Source organism: Lonchura striata, chromosome 12, assembly GCF_050655825.1.
Source record: "Lonchura striata isolate lonStrDom1 chromosome 12, ASM5065582v1, whole genome shotgun sequence".
Classification (NCBI taxonomy): Eukaryota; Metazoa; Chordata; class Aves; order Passeriformes; family Estrildidae; genus Lonchura; species Lonchura striata.
The window spans coordinates 3,726,411-3,743,139 of NC_140714.1; the positions used below are offsets into that span (position 1 = coordinate 3,726,411).

Consider the following 16,729-nt stretch of genomic DNA (forward strand, 5'->3'; position numbering starts at 1 on the left):
ATATTTTGGGTCCAGTGAAAAGGCACTTTTATAACACCAAGCCTGGTATTCCTGATTTCTAGCTTCAGTGCTAAAAACTATTATTTTCCTCATATTTTTATTAATTGAATTTATAATACAATAACCACGAGCAGTTGCTTTGGGGAATCTTTATGTTAAATTTTTGTCAGACTCATGCTGCCCAAATACATTTTGTTACTCACCAGGAAGTCTTGAGCCAGTGTGCTTTTCTCAGGATTATATGTAACTTAATAGACAGTTAAAGAAGTATTTTAAGTAATTGTTTTTGTAGCAAATCTGTGTATTTTATTATACACATCTTGATTGCTGCCAGCTTTATGAACTCTTTTCAAATTTTTGCTAGTGAGAGCAGCTTATTTTTGTCAAGCAAGTAAAATGGCCTTAGTTTTATCATCATTCTGGTGCTTGTAGGCAAGTAAATTTTGTGCTGAGATCAGTGATTTTCCATAACAACTTTGTAAGTCCCTGTAAATCATGGAACATTTGGTATTTTGCAGTAAGGTAGGGCCATAGATGAAAACACCAGAAGCAGCTGCATGATAAATTCTCCTGTTTGGGAGTGTGAAGTAGTGATTGGAATTTTCAGTGATGGATTAAACTGAAGCTCCAAGTGGAGCTGTGATGGGTCAATAGCAGGAGCAGGGCAGTTGCAGTAAGTTTCCAGAAATTAAGCTTGTGCAGCACAACATAGAACTAAAAATATTGGTGACCAAGGAAATTGGCATACCTAAGTGGAATGATTTTGGAATCTCAAGGCCATCTTTTCAAGTTTGGGCTCAGGATGATCTTTATGTTTCCAGTTGCATCTCATTTCAGTTGTGTTTTTTGTGTATTTTCACACAATTTTTCTGTTGCTGTGGAACTTCTTCCCTGTAAATGCAATAAATGAATAGGAAGCAAAGCTCTTTCTGGAATGCATAGGCCTGGACCAAACCACTGCTGGTGGTAGAGGGCAAGAAGGAGAGTTGTAAAGTTGTTTTGATTCAGCTGGAATTTAGGGTGATGTTGCAATTGGGAGTTGATGCCATTTTAATCTATTACATATTGCGAGTTTTGTTTTAAGCAGAAGAGATGTATTGTGCTGTATTTTCTTAATTTATGATTTTATTTTTAAATGGATCATTAAAAAACCTAATAGAAACTTTTATTTTTAAGTAAAATAATGGAGCAAGAAACCATCTGAAAAACTATATTTCTGGCTATGTACTATAGTCTTACCGAGTCACAGAATCCTGGAATGCTTCGGGTGGGAAGATACCTAAAAGGTCATCTTGTTCCACTCCCCTGCCATGGCAGGGACACCTTTCACTAGGCCAGGTTGCTTAAAGCTTTGTCCAACTTGGCCTTGAACACACCCAGGGAGGGAATATTTTGTATATAGTCATGAATCAGAAGTAGTAATTTTATAGTATTTGTAAGCATAATGAAGTTGTGATCACTTGGACACTTCTGCTTCCCCATCAAACGAGACAAAAATGATCTTAAAACATGGTAAATTTGGTGTTTTGCCAATTCTTTGCTAATTTTATACTTATTTAATTAAGGATGTTAAACCCCTTGTTTAAGGAAATGTTACTTTTTAAATGAAAGCAGAAAAAGCTATTTCACACATTTCCCCACTCTAGTCCTTAAAAGATATTCCTATTGGAAGTTAATTCCAGCAGATGAACACTGAAAAATCCTTAGTTAGAGTACACAGCTCTTCAGCACTGTCCTGCTGCGTGTGGTGTGTGAATATATCTATTTATACGCACCCAGAGCTCCTGCACTGCCCACTGACAGGGAGCAGCTCCAGGGATGAGCTGGGGCTGGCTGGGGCCATCCAAGGAAGTGTTTTCCAGGGATTTGGACTAGTCAGAGGCTGTGGGATGAGCCTCTGTTGGGCAGCCTCAGGGCTTTCACTGGCACTCATTAGTACAGATTAGATATGAAATAATCAGCTTAGATGGGTGCTGCAGGTGAGCAGGTGAGGCTGCCAGCACAGACTGTGCTTCCAGGCAGGCTTTTCCTCTGAAAGGAGGAACTGCAGCCTTTCTTCCAGAACTTCAGTGTGACTTTTGTTTTGCCTCCTGCAGACACAGTAAGTTAAATTTCACGGTATTAGCGCTTAAGTAAACGTCAGGCTCTGTTCCAATAGCTGATACTCAGCGTTGTTACTCATCATCACTGCTATTTGCAATCCTCACTCCAGTAGCAGAGAAGCCTGAAGAATGACTCCTGCTTAACTCTTGCTTTTGGCTCTCTGTTCTCCAGAGTGTACAGAAGCTGCTGTTTGCTGCTGTCTTGAAACTGTTTGTTATCAGGACCCCTCCAGAGAGGATTTAACAACACAGGGTTAACCCTCCACAGGCTAAACCTGTGCTCCAAAGCACCATAGAGTGTTAGGCATCTCTTTGAATGATTTTATAGTGTTGTGTGATAGGCATGGGCAAGGAGCAGAGCCCATGGGATTTGGTAGAGCAGACCCAGGTTTGTGGTCACTCAGGTCCAGCCCTTTTTAACCAGAAAGCCCACTCTGTGATTATCAGTTTCCTGGTGGGGAAAAAACCCCAAAACAAACAAAAAGAGAGGCCAAACACTTGCAAAAATGCAAACAGTGATGCTTTGCTGAAAGTTTTCCAACAAAATCCCAAAGAGCCTAATTTTCTGGCTCAGGGCTCCTTTCTTGCTGGCTGCCCACCAGGTCCTAAGTCCAGCTGTGCAAGAAGCACCATATAAGATGTTTCTTAATTTGATAGGAGTTGAATGGTCCAGATTTACTTTCATGTTTGCATTTTGTTTGCAATTTGTAGTTCTGTACTGTATTAGAGTGGATGTTTTGGGGAGTTTTGTGACTACTTCGTTTTTGGGTGGCAAAATTCTGGTCAAACTGCTTCCAAAAACATCTTACATCCCTTTTTTCAGATTTTTGTAATGAGATTATATGGAACAATGTATATTAAAAAAGACCTGGAAAAGTACAGAAAAACTTATTACACTGTGCTGTTGAACAGTCATAGTGGAATAGTTTATAGAACAGTTCTGGGACTCTCTTAGAACTGTTTTTGCATGTTTTCAATTAAAAAAAAAATCAGAAACGTGAACTGCAGAATCTGTGCAGTGACAGCTCCAGGAATAAACCTCTTTTATTTATACACCTTTATTTGTAAACATGCCCAAATATTTTTGGAAAAGTAGTGCTGAGGCTCCTGTAACAAGCAAGAATGAAGAATTTTTTTTACAGGCATCATTCAGCATCTCGACTCTCCTCTGGTGGCACTGACCAGACACTTCCCAGTAACCAGAAATGCCTGTCCTGTTCTGTATATGCCAGTGGCAGCTTTCATTTCATTTAATAATGTTCTCATTCTTATTTGATTCAAAAGAAAATTGGGGAAAATAGAAAAAAGCAGGTTTTCATTCAGAAAGGCAAAAAAAACTGGCAGCTATGTGTGAGCCCAGTAAATATTAACTACTCCAAGTAATTTTGAACTTTTTAAAGTTTACAAATATAAGTGCGGGATCGTGTGGGGGCGGGGGAGGATTGTTCAATCTGAGAAGTGACCTGAAGTCTAAAAACTTCTGGTGGAGAGACAAAAGGTTTAAAACACTCTTCTGAAATGTGAAACAGCTCAAGGTTTTTAGTTGTGGCCAGGAATAGTTATCAGCAAAGCTGAGGCTTCTTTATCTCCGTTGCCTGTTCTTTACTCTTTAAGGAGGTGGAAGATAGGGACTGGATGATCAAGGAGAACTGAACATTTAAACAGATTTTTGGAGGTGGCTGTACACTTTCAAATGTATTTAGCTTATTTTGTGACAAATAGTTGCTTTCTTTATGTGAAGCTGTTGTTTCTTACATGTTTTTTTCTAAAATATTCAGACTTACACTCGGAGTCTTGTTGCTGTGCCCAACACCTGGGGCCCACAAGTGGGTGTTCCTTAGATGAACTTCTGTATTTTTAAATGTTTGTCTTCTAAATAAAAACACAGTGCTAGTTACATCAGTGTTAAGGAAAAATCTGTTCTTCTACCAAAATATTTCTCAGCCACGTATTTCTTGCAGTTTGTCCTTCTAGTCTACTATTGTTATTGTTGCTTTGTTTCCTGGGTCACATGGAGAAGTGGAGATAAATGTATATATCTTCCATGCTGCTTTGCAGTTCTGCTCTAAGGACAATGTGTCCGTTCATCCTTGTTCTTGTTGCTAAAAAGGACCCTGTGGTCATCACAAATGAGCTGGAAAATATTCATGTGGGAATGGGGGCTCACCCCATCATGTTTACAGCTTAATTTCTCCAAAGCTTTGGTTCTTCTGGATGTAAAATTCTTCCGAGGAGATGTTAATTTAGTTTGTGCTCATGGGTTAGTTTCTAATCCTGCTTCATGCTCAGAAGGATGCTTGTTGTATAAGTGTTTTGGCACTAACTGTTTTATAAACACTGTAAATACTTTTAGTCTTGTTTTCTTGTTTTTCTTTGAGCAAAGATATATTCATGTGTGACTGGGGTTATTAAAATAATCATGTACTTCACACTGCACAGTGCATGAAACACGTTTTCTCAAAGCACCACGGAGCCGCGCAGAGGTTGGCTGGTATCACCGCGTGCATCAAAGCCAGAACAGCATGAAATTATCCAAATCCTCCCTACTTCACGTTACACGAGGCTTTTGACTCTGAAATCCCACTCGATGCCACTTTCATTCTTCTGATAACATAGTTGTAGGGAAGTCAGAGCAGTTGTAATTAGATCCATGTTCCTGGGGATTGCCGACTCCCTCCAGGTCTGTGGTGCTGCAGGGATACAGCCCAGTCGCTTCCCAGTTCTCTGGTGCCTTCCCTTTTCTCAAGGCAGCGGGGCCAGACAAATCCCAAACAGATACAGAAATTAGTCACATGGAAAATGAGGGTCCAGCTTATCCTCCTAGATCCCTCTTGAAATCCAGGACAGAGTGACTCCCGTGTTGGGTGTGTGGTGATTTGTGCTGCTGCACTCCTGAGCCTGCTCGCAGGGGTTATGAGTGGAGCAGCAGAATTCCTTGGTGTCCACACTCTTGGATTTGGTTCTGAGGTATGCTTTAAAGGGAAGCTTTGAGCTACAGAAAGAAATGCATGTAGTGAAGCACTACTTACCAGAACCTTAAAGTTACACTTTGCTTTTTAATTTTCAATTTATTAAAAGAGAACAGCAGTGTAGGTAGTGAACCCCTCAGAAAAGTCGTGCATTTATTCCACTTCCCATGAGTGAAATATCCCAGTGTCACTTCACATGGCAATCTGAGGGTACAATATTTGCATATAGTGTGTATATATATATATATGTATGTATGTATATTTGCATATAGTTTATATTTGCAGGCACAGTGTTTCTGTGAAGCCTGTTACTAAAAAGTAATAAAGATTATTTGTGTGCATCATTTACTGGAGTTGATGGTGAAGAGACCCAGGTGCCAAGCCATTCTTAGAGGAGACATACATATTTCAGCTTTTTCATGCAGAATTGTGTCCTTGCTGCAGAGGTCATGAGTTGTGCAAATGTCTGCTCCTGGGATGTAAACTACAGTTCAGTTAATGTGAAACGATTTATTTTTCTGTACATAGCTTTGAAAGCACAGTTTAATTTTGTTTAATTGCTCTTGGTTTTAGACGAGGAGAAGACAATCCTCTTCATGTTGTAAAAAGAAAAATTATGTGCATTTGTTTGTCACATCAGTGTTGGATCTTTACTCAGGCTGTCACCTAAATTAGGGGAAAATTTCCCAAGCAAAGCATAACTTTACTATCCTAAAGAAGTTCAAGTAGGAGAGAACACACTTATTGCATTGAAAATTCAAGAACTAAGTCTAACACTAAGTATTGTATCTCTTCAGGTAGTATTTGGGAAGTTGAGGCTTTTTAGCTGTGAGTTGTGAGTGGTGTTGATACTTCCAACCTTCACATAGTTGTTCCTTAAGCATGAGTGCTGGCTAGAAACCCTGAAGAGGCTGAGCTAGGGTTTGATTTTTGTCACTTAGGTGTACTCTCTGTGTACCTGAACACTTGAATGTTGCAGAAAGTAAACCAGGGAGAAGATTTGGGGATAAGAAATGCTTAATACTTGTTTCTGTAGCTGCTTATTTTTTAAGTTTAGAAGTAGTTACAACTTTCTGTTCAGATTGTTCTGCCTAGGTGATAACTACTTTAATATAATAGTGGTGTATTTGAGTTGAAGCAGTCACTTTGGAGGTGGCCAAATAAATGATTTTTGGTAGGCAGGGAAACTTGGAGTAAGTTTTGGATGTTGTAGCTGCTTTGCTCAATTGTGGTTCCTATGGTTATAGTTTGCTGTGGTTAAAAATGTGCTGCTCAACTTGCTTTGCTTGGCTTTTTAGTAAAGGGCTTTTAACCAGTGTGTCCTGGCTGTACTGGCAGTGTGGGCCTTACTTGAAGGATTTTATTACTGCTATAATTATTACTATTTCTCTGCCAGTTACTTAAATTACCTGGTTTTTACCCTTTTCCTAAGCTTGCTGCTGGCATGGGTGAAACAGTCAGATTAGGAACTGGAACGCTGTTGGGTTATTTGCATTATTTAAAAAGAAAATCTATTCTAATAGTGCAGCAGACCTTGAAAGATGCTCAGTGTTGACCAAAGTCACAGCAGCTTTGTGCTTCCTCCCTCATGGCAGGAGCAAACCCATGGGCAGGGCTGGCTCTCCTTCTCATGGGACCCTGGCTGCTTCCTGCTCCCTTCCCTTCCAGTTTTGGCTTTGCCCTCACCAGCAAACCATCCTGGTGGAGAAGAGGGAATATGTAAATATGGATTTTGGAGAAGCTGTGCTGGTTAGGTCAGTGACCAGTGAGAAAAAGATCAAATTTAATAAATGCGGTGTGCTGTCACAGGTACAGATAAGGAGCAGAAGAGCACGGGGCAGTGTCTCCACAGGAGAGCTTTAAGTGCTTTTGCCATTCCAGCCTTCTCTAGGGAAATACAGTGGGACATATTTATGTAGGTTTGGTTTTTATTTTACTTTGCATTTTAAAATTTGCATCTCTCTTCAAACAGTGTGGCAATTCTGCAGCAGGAAGGGCAGCTGCACAGGTTGTGCACAAGGCTTGGAAATCACATCACAAGGATCACGTCAGAGTTGTGTAAAGTGGGAAAACTTCTCAGATTCATGAATTGGGATTTCCCATGAATGGCTCAGGTTTCTGATTTAGCTGGTTGTGTAAACAGCAAATAACTAAGTCTGGGCAGAAGTGGCAGCGTCAAGCAGTGAGGTAATCATGCAGGGAGATGTTATCTGCCCTCTCTTTGAAGACTTCTTGACATTTTATCTTTTTTTTAGTAGGTGGTGAGCAGGTTGCTTGACACAAGTTACTGTTGTCAGCTTTTAGTGTGGTTGCATCATCAATCTGAAAATCTTTTCCATGTAACCAAACCACTTCTTTTTACGTGTTTCTTCTCAGTCATATGCACAGAAATTGCTCTATACTGGATTTCAAGGATGCTAAATATCTTTACTGTTCTGTGGAGCAGGTAACTGCTTGATCTGATCTACAAATGTTCCAGTATCACAGTTATTTAAGGCTGAAGACCAGATCATTGTTCACTCAGATGTGTATGCAGATTGTAGCATCACCTGAGTTATAGTTTATGTGTTGGGTGAAAAGTCCAAATGCCAGACGTGTTGAGATGGGTCAGGGACCTGATTTCAGCTTGTTGCATAGACTTCATAATAATCTGTGATAGAAAAATTAAATACTTGGGTATATCTGGCTTTAGTAAAAACATGTTGGTACCATTATACAGGAAACCAGTACCAAGAGAGGCTTAGCAGATACTTGGATTTCCCCATGAAGGGTAGAAATTCTCTGGGTGTTCCCTTGCATGTATAATCTCTCAATGCAAATGTCATGTGTGAGCAATTAATTGTTCTATACTTTTTTTCAACACATTACACCCCTAAGTAGGTGCCTGAAACCTCTCTGGATGTTTGTAGTAAAAGCTGAGTGCAGAGCCCTTCAGCACAAACCCCTGGGGTTCCGTGTGCCAGCTGTAGAACTGATGGTACTTGGGTGCAGCTTTCACTGGCAATCTGTTGTGGTCTGATCTCTGTGCAAAATTTGAATTGTATTTATGAACAATTTAACAGCTCTGGACAAGCCTGGGCAACTGTTGCAATTAGTATTTGGTTTATTATGGACGACTAAGGGAGTTGCTTACCTGTTTTTGTTCCTCTCCCATGAGCTGTGTTCACAGGGAGCATAGGTCTTTCTGGAGTGTTGAAGGGATCAAACTGATCATGAATAGCCAAAGTATTCAGAGTATAAATTGCTTTGTGATATGCCAGGAGGGAAAGTTTTTGAGTTGTCTAGAGAGAACATTAGAGAGACAAAGGTACCAATTCCTGTGAGATAGGAGAGGATCAATAACCAAGATATTGGTTACATGCAAAGCTCCTCTCTGTGTCAGCCATAACTTGCAGTGGAAGCAGCCTTGGAAAGGCAGCTTGCTTGTGTTTTTTGTCTGAGCACACTGGGGACTGGGGACAATGGCGTGAGGACGGTGTGTCGGAGGCTGGCACGGCTGTTCCCAGTGCCAGTGTGAATGCCCACTTGTCTCCTGTGCTCCTGCCAGCCTGGCCCTCGGGACAAAGTCATCTCAGTTACCTTCTCTTGTTCTTTGTTATTTGTGCAAGGTTTGCTGCTGCTGACCCAGAAGCTTATTTGAGAAATTAAACTGAAGGATATGAAAGAGGCTGATGTTTATCAGGAAACTTTTTTTTTTTTTTTGGTCACATTCTGTTCCTTTTCTTAAAATGTAGCCACAGTGTATGGCTGGCAGCTTCTTGAAAGCTGATTTTTCACTATTGTCCCCCCACCAAAATTGGCTGTGATTTCATGACATAGAGGAAGAAAGGGAGCATTACACTTAATAATGTTAGATGCTAAAACCTGATGAAACAGCAGTTCAGAGTATTTCTTTCTTTTAACATTTCTGTCTTGTTTGGCAACAGCAGTAGTACTTCACATCAAATAAGGGCATCCATTTGGTTCTTTAAGTGGAATGTTCTTCCCTGGTTGCTGAAATAAATCGTCATACTGCTCTCAGTGTAGTTATTTTTACTGTGTAAGACTGACTGTAGATCTCTCTTTTCCTTGTCATTATAGAAAACCTAGAATAAATTCTCAGTTGGTGGCACAACAAGTTGCCCAGCAATATGCAACCCCACCACCACCTAAGAAGGAGAAGAAGGAGAAAGTGGAAAAACAAGACAAAGAAAAACCTGACAAAGAGAAGGAAATTAGTCCAAGTGTTACAAAGAAGAACACTAACAAGAAGACTAAGTAAGTTTGAAGGATGCAGTATTAAATGTGATGTGATTTCAGTAGCACTGTGCATTGGTTAATTGTGCAGTTAAACCAACATTGTAATCTCCCTCTTCCCTCCAATTCTCACAGACCAAAGTCAGATATTGTGAAAGATCCTCCTAGTGAAGCAAACAGCATACAGTCTGGGAATACTACAACAAAGACCAGCGACTCAAATCACACTTCAAGGTAACTCTAGACTAAAGTTGAGCCTGTGGTATCTGAGAACTGTATAAAAAAGCAAACGCTTCTTTTTTTGATGTATGAGCACTTGAACAGTGAGGACAGATTCAGGCTTTGGAAATAGTAACTCTGTTGTCCATTCTGTTTTCATTTCTCTGCTAAAATAATTGTATTGTCAGTTGGGTAGTAATGCTTTTTACTGTAGACACAGTGGGGGAAAAACATTAACCAGCAATCCTATCAAATTCTTATCATCACTCGATAGCAGTAACAAAGGTTACTTTTTTACTTCCTTATCCGTAATTCAGTCACTGTAATTGTCAAGATAATTTTCCAAGTATACACAGGAGCTAAGCATACATGAGTAGATTTGCTGGGATCTTGCTATCAACAAAAAGCACAAATGGCTGGTTTGATATTTGTCGGAGTTTGAAATGAGTGTATGGAGAGAGGTTTATTCCTAGTCTTGCCTATACTGTTCTTCCATTTTTTTAAATCAAAAAGCATCACAGAACAGTTTTTTTATTATTGAACTTGAGAGCTACAAGAGGCAGCACTGAACTGGGTGCTTTGCCTGTGTGGGCTGTGTAAGAATTGCATCTGTCTTTAAAATGAGCTGCAATAGGTGTTTTATAGTGAAGCCCATGACCTGAGGCAATATTAGCTGCAAACATTTGTAAAGCACATGGGAAATATGGTTGGCACTGCTGATGGCATTCAAGTTGGCAAGGTGTGACAGCAGAAAACTCTTATCTTGGAAGTTTTTCAGTTATCGGATGAATATATTTAAAAAGAGGGAATATCCTTTGCACAGTAACCCACTGGAATGTAGTAAGGGCAGTGTGAAATCTGCTGTGCTACTGAGCTCTTTGCAGAGACTGCTGTTAACTTTTCCTCAGCCCCCAAAGAGAGAAGTGTCCATTCCTGATTTGATTACAGAGAGGCACCTTTATTGCAATGACTCTTTTCTTGTCCTGTTCTTCTTTAAATAGTACTTATTTTGAGACTTAGGATGCAGGACACTTGATGTACTTAACTAAAGGCATAGTATTAAATTGAGAGATTACATCAAGTAATTGTTTTTGCTTATTAAAGGAGTCACTCTGTCTACTGCAAAAGTCCATGTTTTGTGGCAAGCTTTTGCCAGGCCTAATTAAGCCTTAATAGTACCAGGTCTAGCTGGGTATTTTTAAAGGATACCTCATCTCCTTTACTACTTAAACTTTTTAAGTGTTTTATTTAGTGGAACTTTTCTTACAATTCACTGTTCTCAGGAGTACTGTCAAGAGTCTTTTTCTGATTTTTACAGAATGCTAAGGTTTTTTCATGCCCAGATTGCTTAACAGTTTTTCTGGGTATTTTTGTAAATTGTCTTTTAGGGCTCTCTGGATTTTTAAGAAATCTTGTTTAAATTTCTTGGATACCATGCCTGTTTCTGACAATATGTCTTAGTTTATACCATGCCTTCCTGTGTGCTTTCAGATTGAATGTTTTGAAACACTTCACTTATTTGGCCATAAAACCCTTTTGCTATAAACCTGAAGCATCAGGGTGTTTAATTTTGCAAAATAACATGAGTGGGCCAATCCCTTTCTTCTGTAAGAACCAAAAATTGTATGCATGTGCTGAAGAGATTGGTGGCTTCCATCTGTGCTTAATCAACTCTTTGTACAGGGGAAACCCTGAAAACCTCCCAGAGAAATGGCTGGGAAGCTCAGTTCTAAAAGTGATAACGTAAATGTTTGTGAGTGGGACTGTGGGGAAATCCTGTACCTCAGCCCTGCTTCCCACAGCCCTTCCATGTTATTTTATCCTGGCATTTAAAGATGCATGGGCAGTTCCATTTTTTTCTTGTTTTTTAAGCTAATTACAGCTCTCAGAGCTGCCTTTTAATGAGCAATAGCCGGAGCTCACGTCCAACCCTGTAGGAAGGTGGAGGCAGCAGGCTCTGTTCCGGTATCTGGGCCAGCATTTTGGCTGTTTCTGAGTACAAGAGGAAACAAATGACTGAGGCAAATTACAGGAAGAACTGGGTTTCCTAGAGGAACTGGGGGCTCGGGGAGGAAAATACGTCCTCGTACTACGCTTCCGGGAACGCCGGCGGCCGCGCGGGGGATCTGCCGGGACGGTACCGGAGCGCCGGCGGAAACCACAAACCCTGCTGAGCCAGCCGGCCTTTCTTGCAAGCCACAAACGAGGTGGCATCATTTCATCTCCCCGTGGTTGCCTGTACAGCTTGGCAGCTCCTCTGAGTGTGTCTGTGCAGCGTGGGTGCATCTCCCTGCCCTGGGATCCAGAGCACAACTCCAAGCTTGGAAACGCCAGTCCTGGAGTGAAGGGGCTGCTGCAAGTAGGAGTTGTACTGAGTGTTAGCCCCATGCCAGTAGTATTTTGGGTTTTTGTTTGTATTTTCTGTCTATTAAAAATGCTTTTCCTGTGGTACTTGTTAAAAATCGCAGCAGCCTCCTAGGTTAGATAAGAAAATACTATTTTTGGTGCGGTAACTTTATTTTTGGTGAGGAAGTTTGCAGAAATACAATTGTTCTATTTTGGAAGCTGTACATCTGTCCTCAATGCATTTTGCTGTTCTGATTCTGGAATACCACTTGGATAACTGCTGCTTGAGGACTTTCTCCTTGTTAACTTACCACTGCAAGCCATTGAGTATTCATGGCGAGTAGAAAATGAGCTTAATTCCCTCTTTTTCTGTTTTACTGCACTAGCCTTGTGTGCTGCAAGTGAGGAGGAGAAAAGGCAGAGTGGTTTAAAAGCTGGAGCTTGATCCCAAAGTAAATTAACCTTCCCTCCATCCCTCTCAATAAGGCAGCTCTCAGCAAGCTACTTTTCACTGATGTATAAAGACTCTCCTTTTTAATTTCCCTATTGGGAATATTCCGCTGCTTAAGTCTGACCCTTAATTAGGAGCAAAAGCTGTAAATTACAGCAGTCTCTGCAGCTGACTTGGAATTTGCTGGTAGCTGAAGGAGTGTCCAAGGCTTGTTGAAGCAGAGCTTTGGACCAGCCCGTGAAATGTGCTTGAATGTCAGCTTCCTAGAGCTTCGACCCTTATTAGCTACATTACTAATTGAATGATAGCACAGCATGCAAATTACCAAGATAATCCTGAGCAATAAGTACCAGTGGGTTCTTTTTGGGTGTTTTGTGGTTTTTTCTGTCCCCTTTTCTTTATCCCTTAACCAAGAGCTCTGGCTGCAAAAAATACTGCTGTACATTTTGGATTTTATTTACAATAGCCTCGATTCCAGAGGGAACATTATGAGCTATTTTATCCATAGGCTGATTGGGCATCTGATTTGTATAAGCTCAAAGCAGCTGAAAGAGAAGCCAAGTTGTCCCAATGCCTGTGTTGTTTGCAGCTGCAGAGTTCCAACATGGGGAATGAAAGAGCCGTGGCCGAATGCTTTCATGTGGTTTTGTATTGCAGAGTCACAGCCTTGTCTCATAACATCAGGGCACATGATGAGATGGTGAATTTAGATAAGAGAAGTCTTTCATCTGCCCCTTGGGGAGGAGATCCTTTGCTCTGTCTGGCTTGGCTCTGCTGTGTTGTCCTCCTTTCTGGCAGGGTTGGATAGGGAGAAGCCTGCAAGAGGCTCCCTGTGCAGAGCTCTGTGAGACAGGTTGTTCTCTGGGGCTGAGTGAGCCCAGCAGCCCTCAGAGGCACAGGGAGCCTGGCTGGCAGGTCACACCTTCATCCTGTGCTCTGCAGCACTCTGCCTGCCTGGGTTCTCCTCCCAGCCACTGCCATCTGCACAGGCAAGGCAGCACGAGTCACACCGAGTTTGTTTCCAAATGCTTTTCCTAATAAACTTTCCCTTTCTCCTTTATTTTTATCCTTTTAATAAATGTCTTCTCATTCGTTTTTAGGCCCAGACTGAAAAATGTGGACAGAAGTACCGCACAGCAGCTGGCAGTCACAGTGGGAAATGTCACAGTAATTATCACAGACTTTAAAGAAAAGACTCGCTCTTCATCCACGTCGTCTTCTACAGTGACCTCCAGTGCAGGATCAGAACAGCAGAATCAGAGCAGCTCGGGCTCTGAGAGCACAGACAAGGGCTCGTCCCGTTCCTCCACGCCCAAGGGGGACATGTCGGCAGTCAACGACGAATCTTTCTGAAAAATTGCACATGGAGTTGTGGAAACTATGAATCAGGGTATGAAATTCAAACACTCCACCTGCCCACGCTGTTCAAATCCTGGAGAGCCTCTTCTGTGCTTGAACACACTTTCTTTGGACATCGACCTCTTACTGATGCAACCAGGATAATTTCTGCTTGCCGTGGGCATCTGGCCACCAAGGAATTTCTCACCCTAGCGATTACTCTTGACACTTTTATGTATTCCATTGTTTTATATGATTTTCCTAACAATCATTTATAATTGGATGTGCTCCTGAATCTACTTTTTTATAATATCTGCTGTGCACAATTTTCCATGAACATGACAACTTTTTGTTTTGGGATAGGGAGTGGGTGGGTGGGAAGGGGGCTTTATTTATTGCATTCACAAACTCCATCCTCTTTCAACATATCCTTTTTAAGTTCAGTTCTTCTTCCAGTTATACTGTGTACTATCAGTTTTGATATAAATTATATATAAATATATATATAAATAAATATATATAAAGGGTTATTTGAAACCAATACATGGAAACGCTGGTGCTTGAAACACTGTGAAGTGGTAAAACAAAATAATTGAACAGTTCAAGATCTGGGACAGTCCCCTTCTGTGAAAGTACTGAAACTGAAATGGAACTGGTCTTAGGTGAAAAGTGTTCCTGAAGGTTTGAACCTGGATGGGACCTGTTCTCTCTTGTTCCTTCCCCATTTCTTCCCTAAGCGATGGCTAAAATGTACTGGACACGGTTTTAATTGTTACAGCTTGGGATCTGAGATGAGAGAGGGTTGCTCCAGGTAGCTGGTGTTTCCCCTAGTGTCACTCAGGTTGGTGATGTGCAGGTCCGTGCCCAGCTGAGCGGAAGCATTCCCAAGCAGACTGCTGGTGTTACACCCCAGATCCATGTGCTTGCTGACATGAGCGTGGCTGTCATGCACAGCCAGTCCCACACGTGTTGGTGTTGTTATTGAATTCCAGCCAGCAGCCTCAGTGCCCGAGGTAACTGGAGCTGGAGTGGCTGCTGTGGGTTGAAGGCAGCCTGGGAGCAATCCCTAGTTCAGGATCCGAGCTGGTGCTCGCTCCAGCCGCAGGTGGGTCGGTGCTTGTCAGCCCTGTTCCATCGGTCCTGTCCCTGCTGTGGGGGTGGCTCTTATCCTTGAAGTCCATCTATGTCCCAAGAGTGGTTTCTGAGCAGCGTCTTGTCCAGTGATGGGCTTGTCAGCGTTTGGACACTTCCGAGTCTCCTGCTGTGGGAGCAAAAGTAGGGAAAAGTTTTCATGCTGGCAAGTGAGCGACGTGTGGCTCATGCTCGTGACCAGCATCTCCTTCATTCTTACTCTAAAGCTATCCAGACTATGATTTCTTTTCCTGGCCTGTTAGTATTGCTTTACAGTTTACCTTCCATGCATTATCCTGCTAAAACACTCTGCTGAAGAGGTAAAACAAACTTTTTTTAAAAAGCAAAACAAACCCCAAACCTCTTTGGCTTTTCATCTTTATTTAGTGGCCCCAGGGTGCTTTGCAGTAATTTTGAGTGCAGAGGCTGTGGCTTCATCTGACATCAAATGCATAACTTTTGGGCATGATGAAAGAGGGCCACATTTTGACAACTTTGTGCCTGCTTGTTATATTGTGAATTATTTGCTTGGCAAGAGAAATTTCTCTTTGTGGAGGCAACTGATTTAAGATTTCTTTTAAAATCTGTGTGGTTTTGAGTAGCAGATGTAGGTTCCTTTCACACTGGCAACAGAAATGTGTGAGTAAGGGAACTGGCAGGGCCCCTGCTTGAAGGCATGTGCAGTGGCAGTGCCTCGGCAGCAGTGGTTTTATTCTGAACATTAGCATGGGCACCCCAACTTAATTCTGCTTATATTCACAGTATAGGCTGTCTTTTGTAAGCATTTTTAAAAGTATTAACCAAAGGAAAACAGATGCTTCCTATAAGCATCAAGACAATTTATTATACATAGTTTTAAATACTATGAATATCTCAATCCACATTTTAACATTAGTGGGATATTGCAAAGACATTCCTTTTCCAGTTTTTACTATTCCTTTAAGGGTCTCAGGGAGGGTAAACTGGTCAGCCATATTTATTTATTTTACTGAAATGTATTGGAATAATTTTTTAAGAGAGATTTTTTGAAGATGCCCCTGAACTTGTATATTTTGCACTGCTTTATAAATGATCCATTATCAATTAGGCTTGCGTGCATCTCGGCCATGATCCAGCCAAGAGCGTGAGCGAGTGGCAGGTCCCGCTGGCCTCAGCAGGGCTCATTCTGGTGCTTCAAGTCAATCCACATGCTCACCTTCTTTGTTGGATCTGGGAATTTGTGCAAAAAAAAAAAAAAAAAAGCATTGTGTGTACCAGGAAACTGCTTCTTTTTCAAGTGAAACTAGACCTGTAGATCAGTTGAAAAGCTTTAATGCCGTACCCAGCTACTCGTGGTAAAGTCGGTAACATCTGTCCCTTTGGCGTGCCTCCTCGGTGAAGTAGCTGGCTGTAAACAGATGGGAAAATTTCTTTGGAACGAGTGACCTGTAATTCTGCAATCGGTTAGGAAGTGCTAGCTCAGCATTGATCCCCCAGCCTCATCCGTAGCTGTTGTGTTGTGGCTTTGAAGGACAGCGTTTGCTTTCACAATTCCAGGAGCTGGCGTTCCCGCGGCGCCGTGGCCGTGGGCCGGCCCGCCCCTGGTGGGGAAGGTGTTCCAGAACCAAACCAAGCAAACACTAGTGTAGGGAAGGACCAGATTCACGGTGTTCAGTGGCACAGAACGCAGGTAAGTGAAGCACAGTGTTACAATGGCAAAGTTTCGACTCTTACACAGACACACAGACACCGACACAGCTTGCCTGACTCGCTCAGTTGACGTAGTTCTGCAAAGGAAAGGTGACAGCGTTTTACACCACCAGGCTATTTATTTCAATTGGAACTTTCCTTCAAATTGGACAGATCCAAAATTTGGCAGCAGCTTCTGTGAGTTTATTTCCACTGAGATGTTTTCACCTGCCTTACCAAGATCATTCTCAGTCTACTTTTTTAAGCTC

General features: G+C 41.7%; 1 protein-coding gene across 1 annotated transcript in view; it reads left to right on the forward strand.

Annotated features, from left to right (window-relative positions):
• RYBP (RING1 and YY1 binding protein) overlaps positions 1 to 13,996 on the forward strand; it is a 38,279-nt gene extending 24,283 nt beyond the window's left edge. The window contains exons 3-5 of the mRNA XM_085590297.1: positions 9,152 to 9,328; positions 9,443 to 9,541; positions 13,424 to 13,996. Of these exons, the coding sequence (XP_085446423.1) occupies positions 9,152 to 9,328; positions 9,443 to 9,541; positions 13,424 to 13,676 (529 nt within the window). The 3' untranslated portion in view covers positions 13,677 to 13,996. The remainder of the gene's footprint in view (positions 1 to 9,151; positions 9,329 to 9,442; positions 9,542 to 13,423) is intronic.
• Positions 13,997 to 16,729: the final 2,733 nt, after the last annotated feature.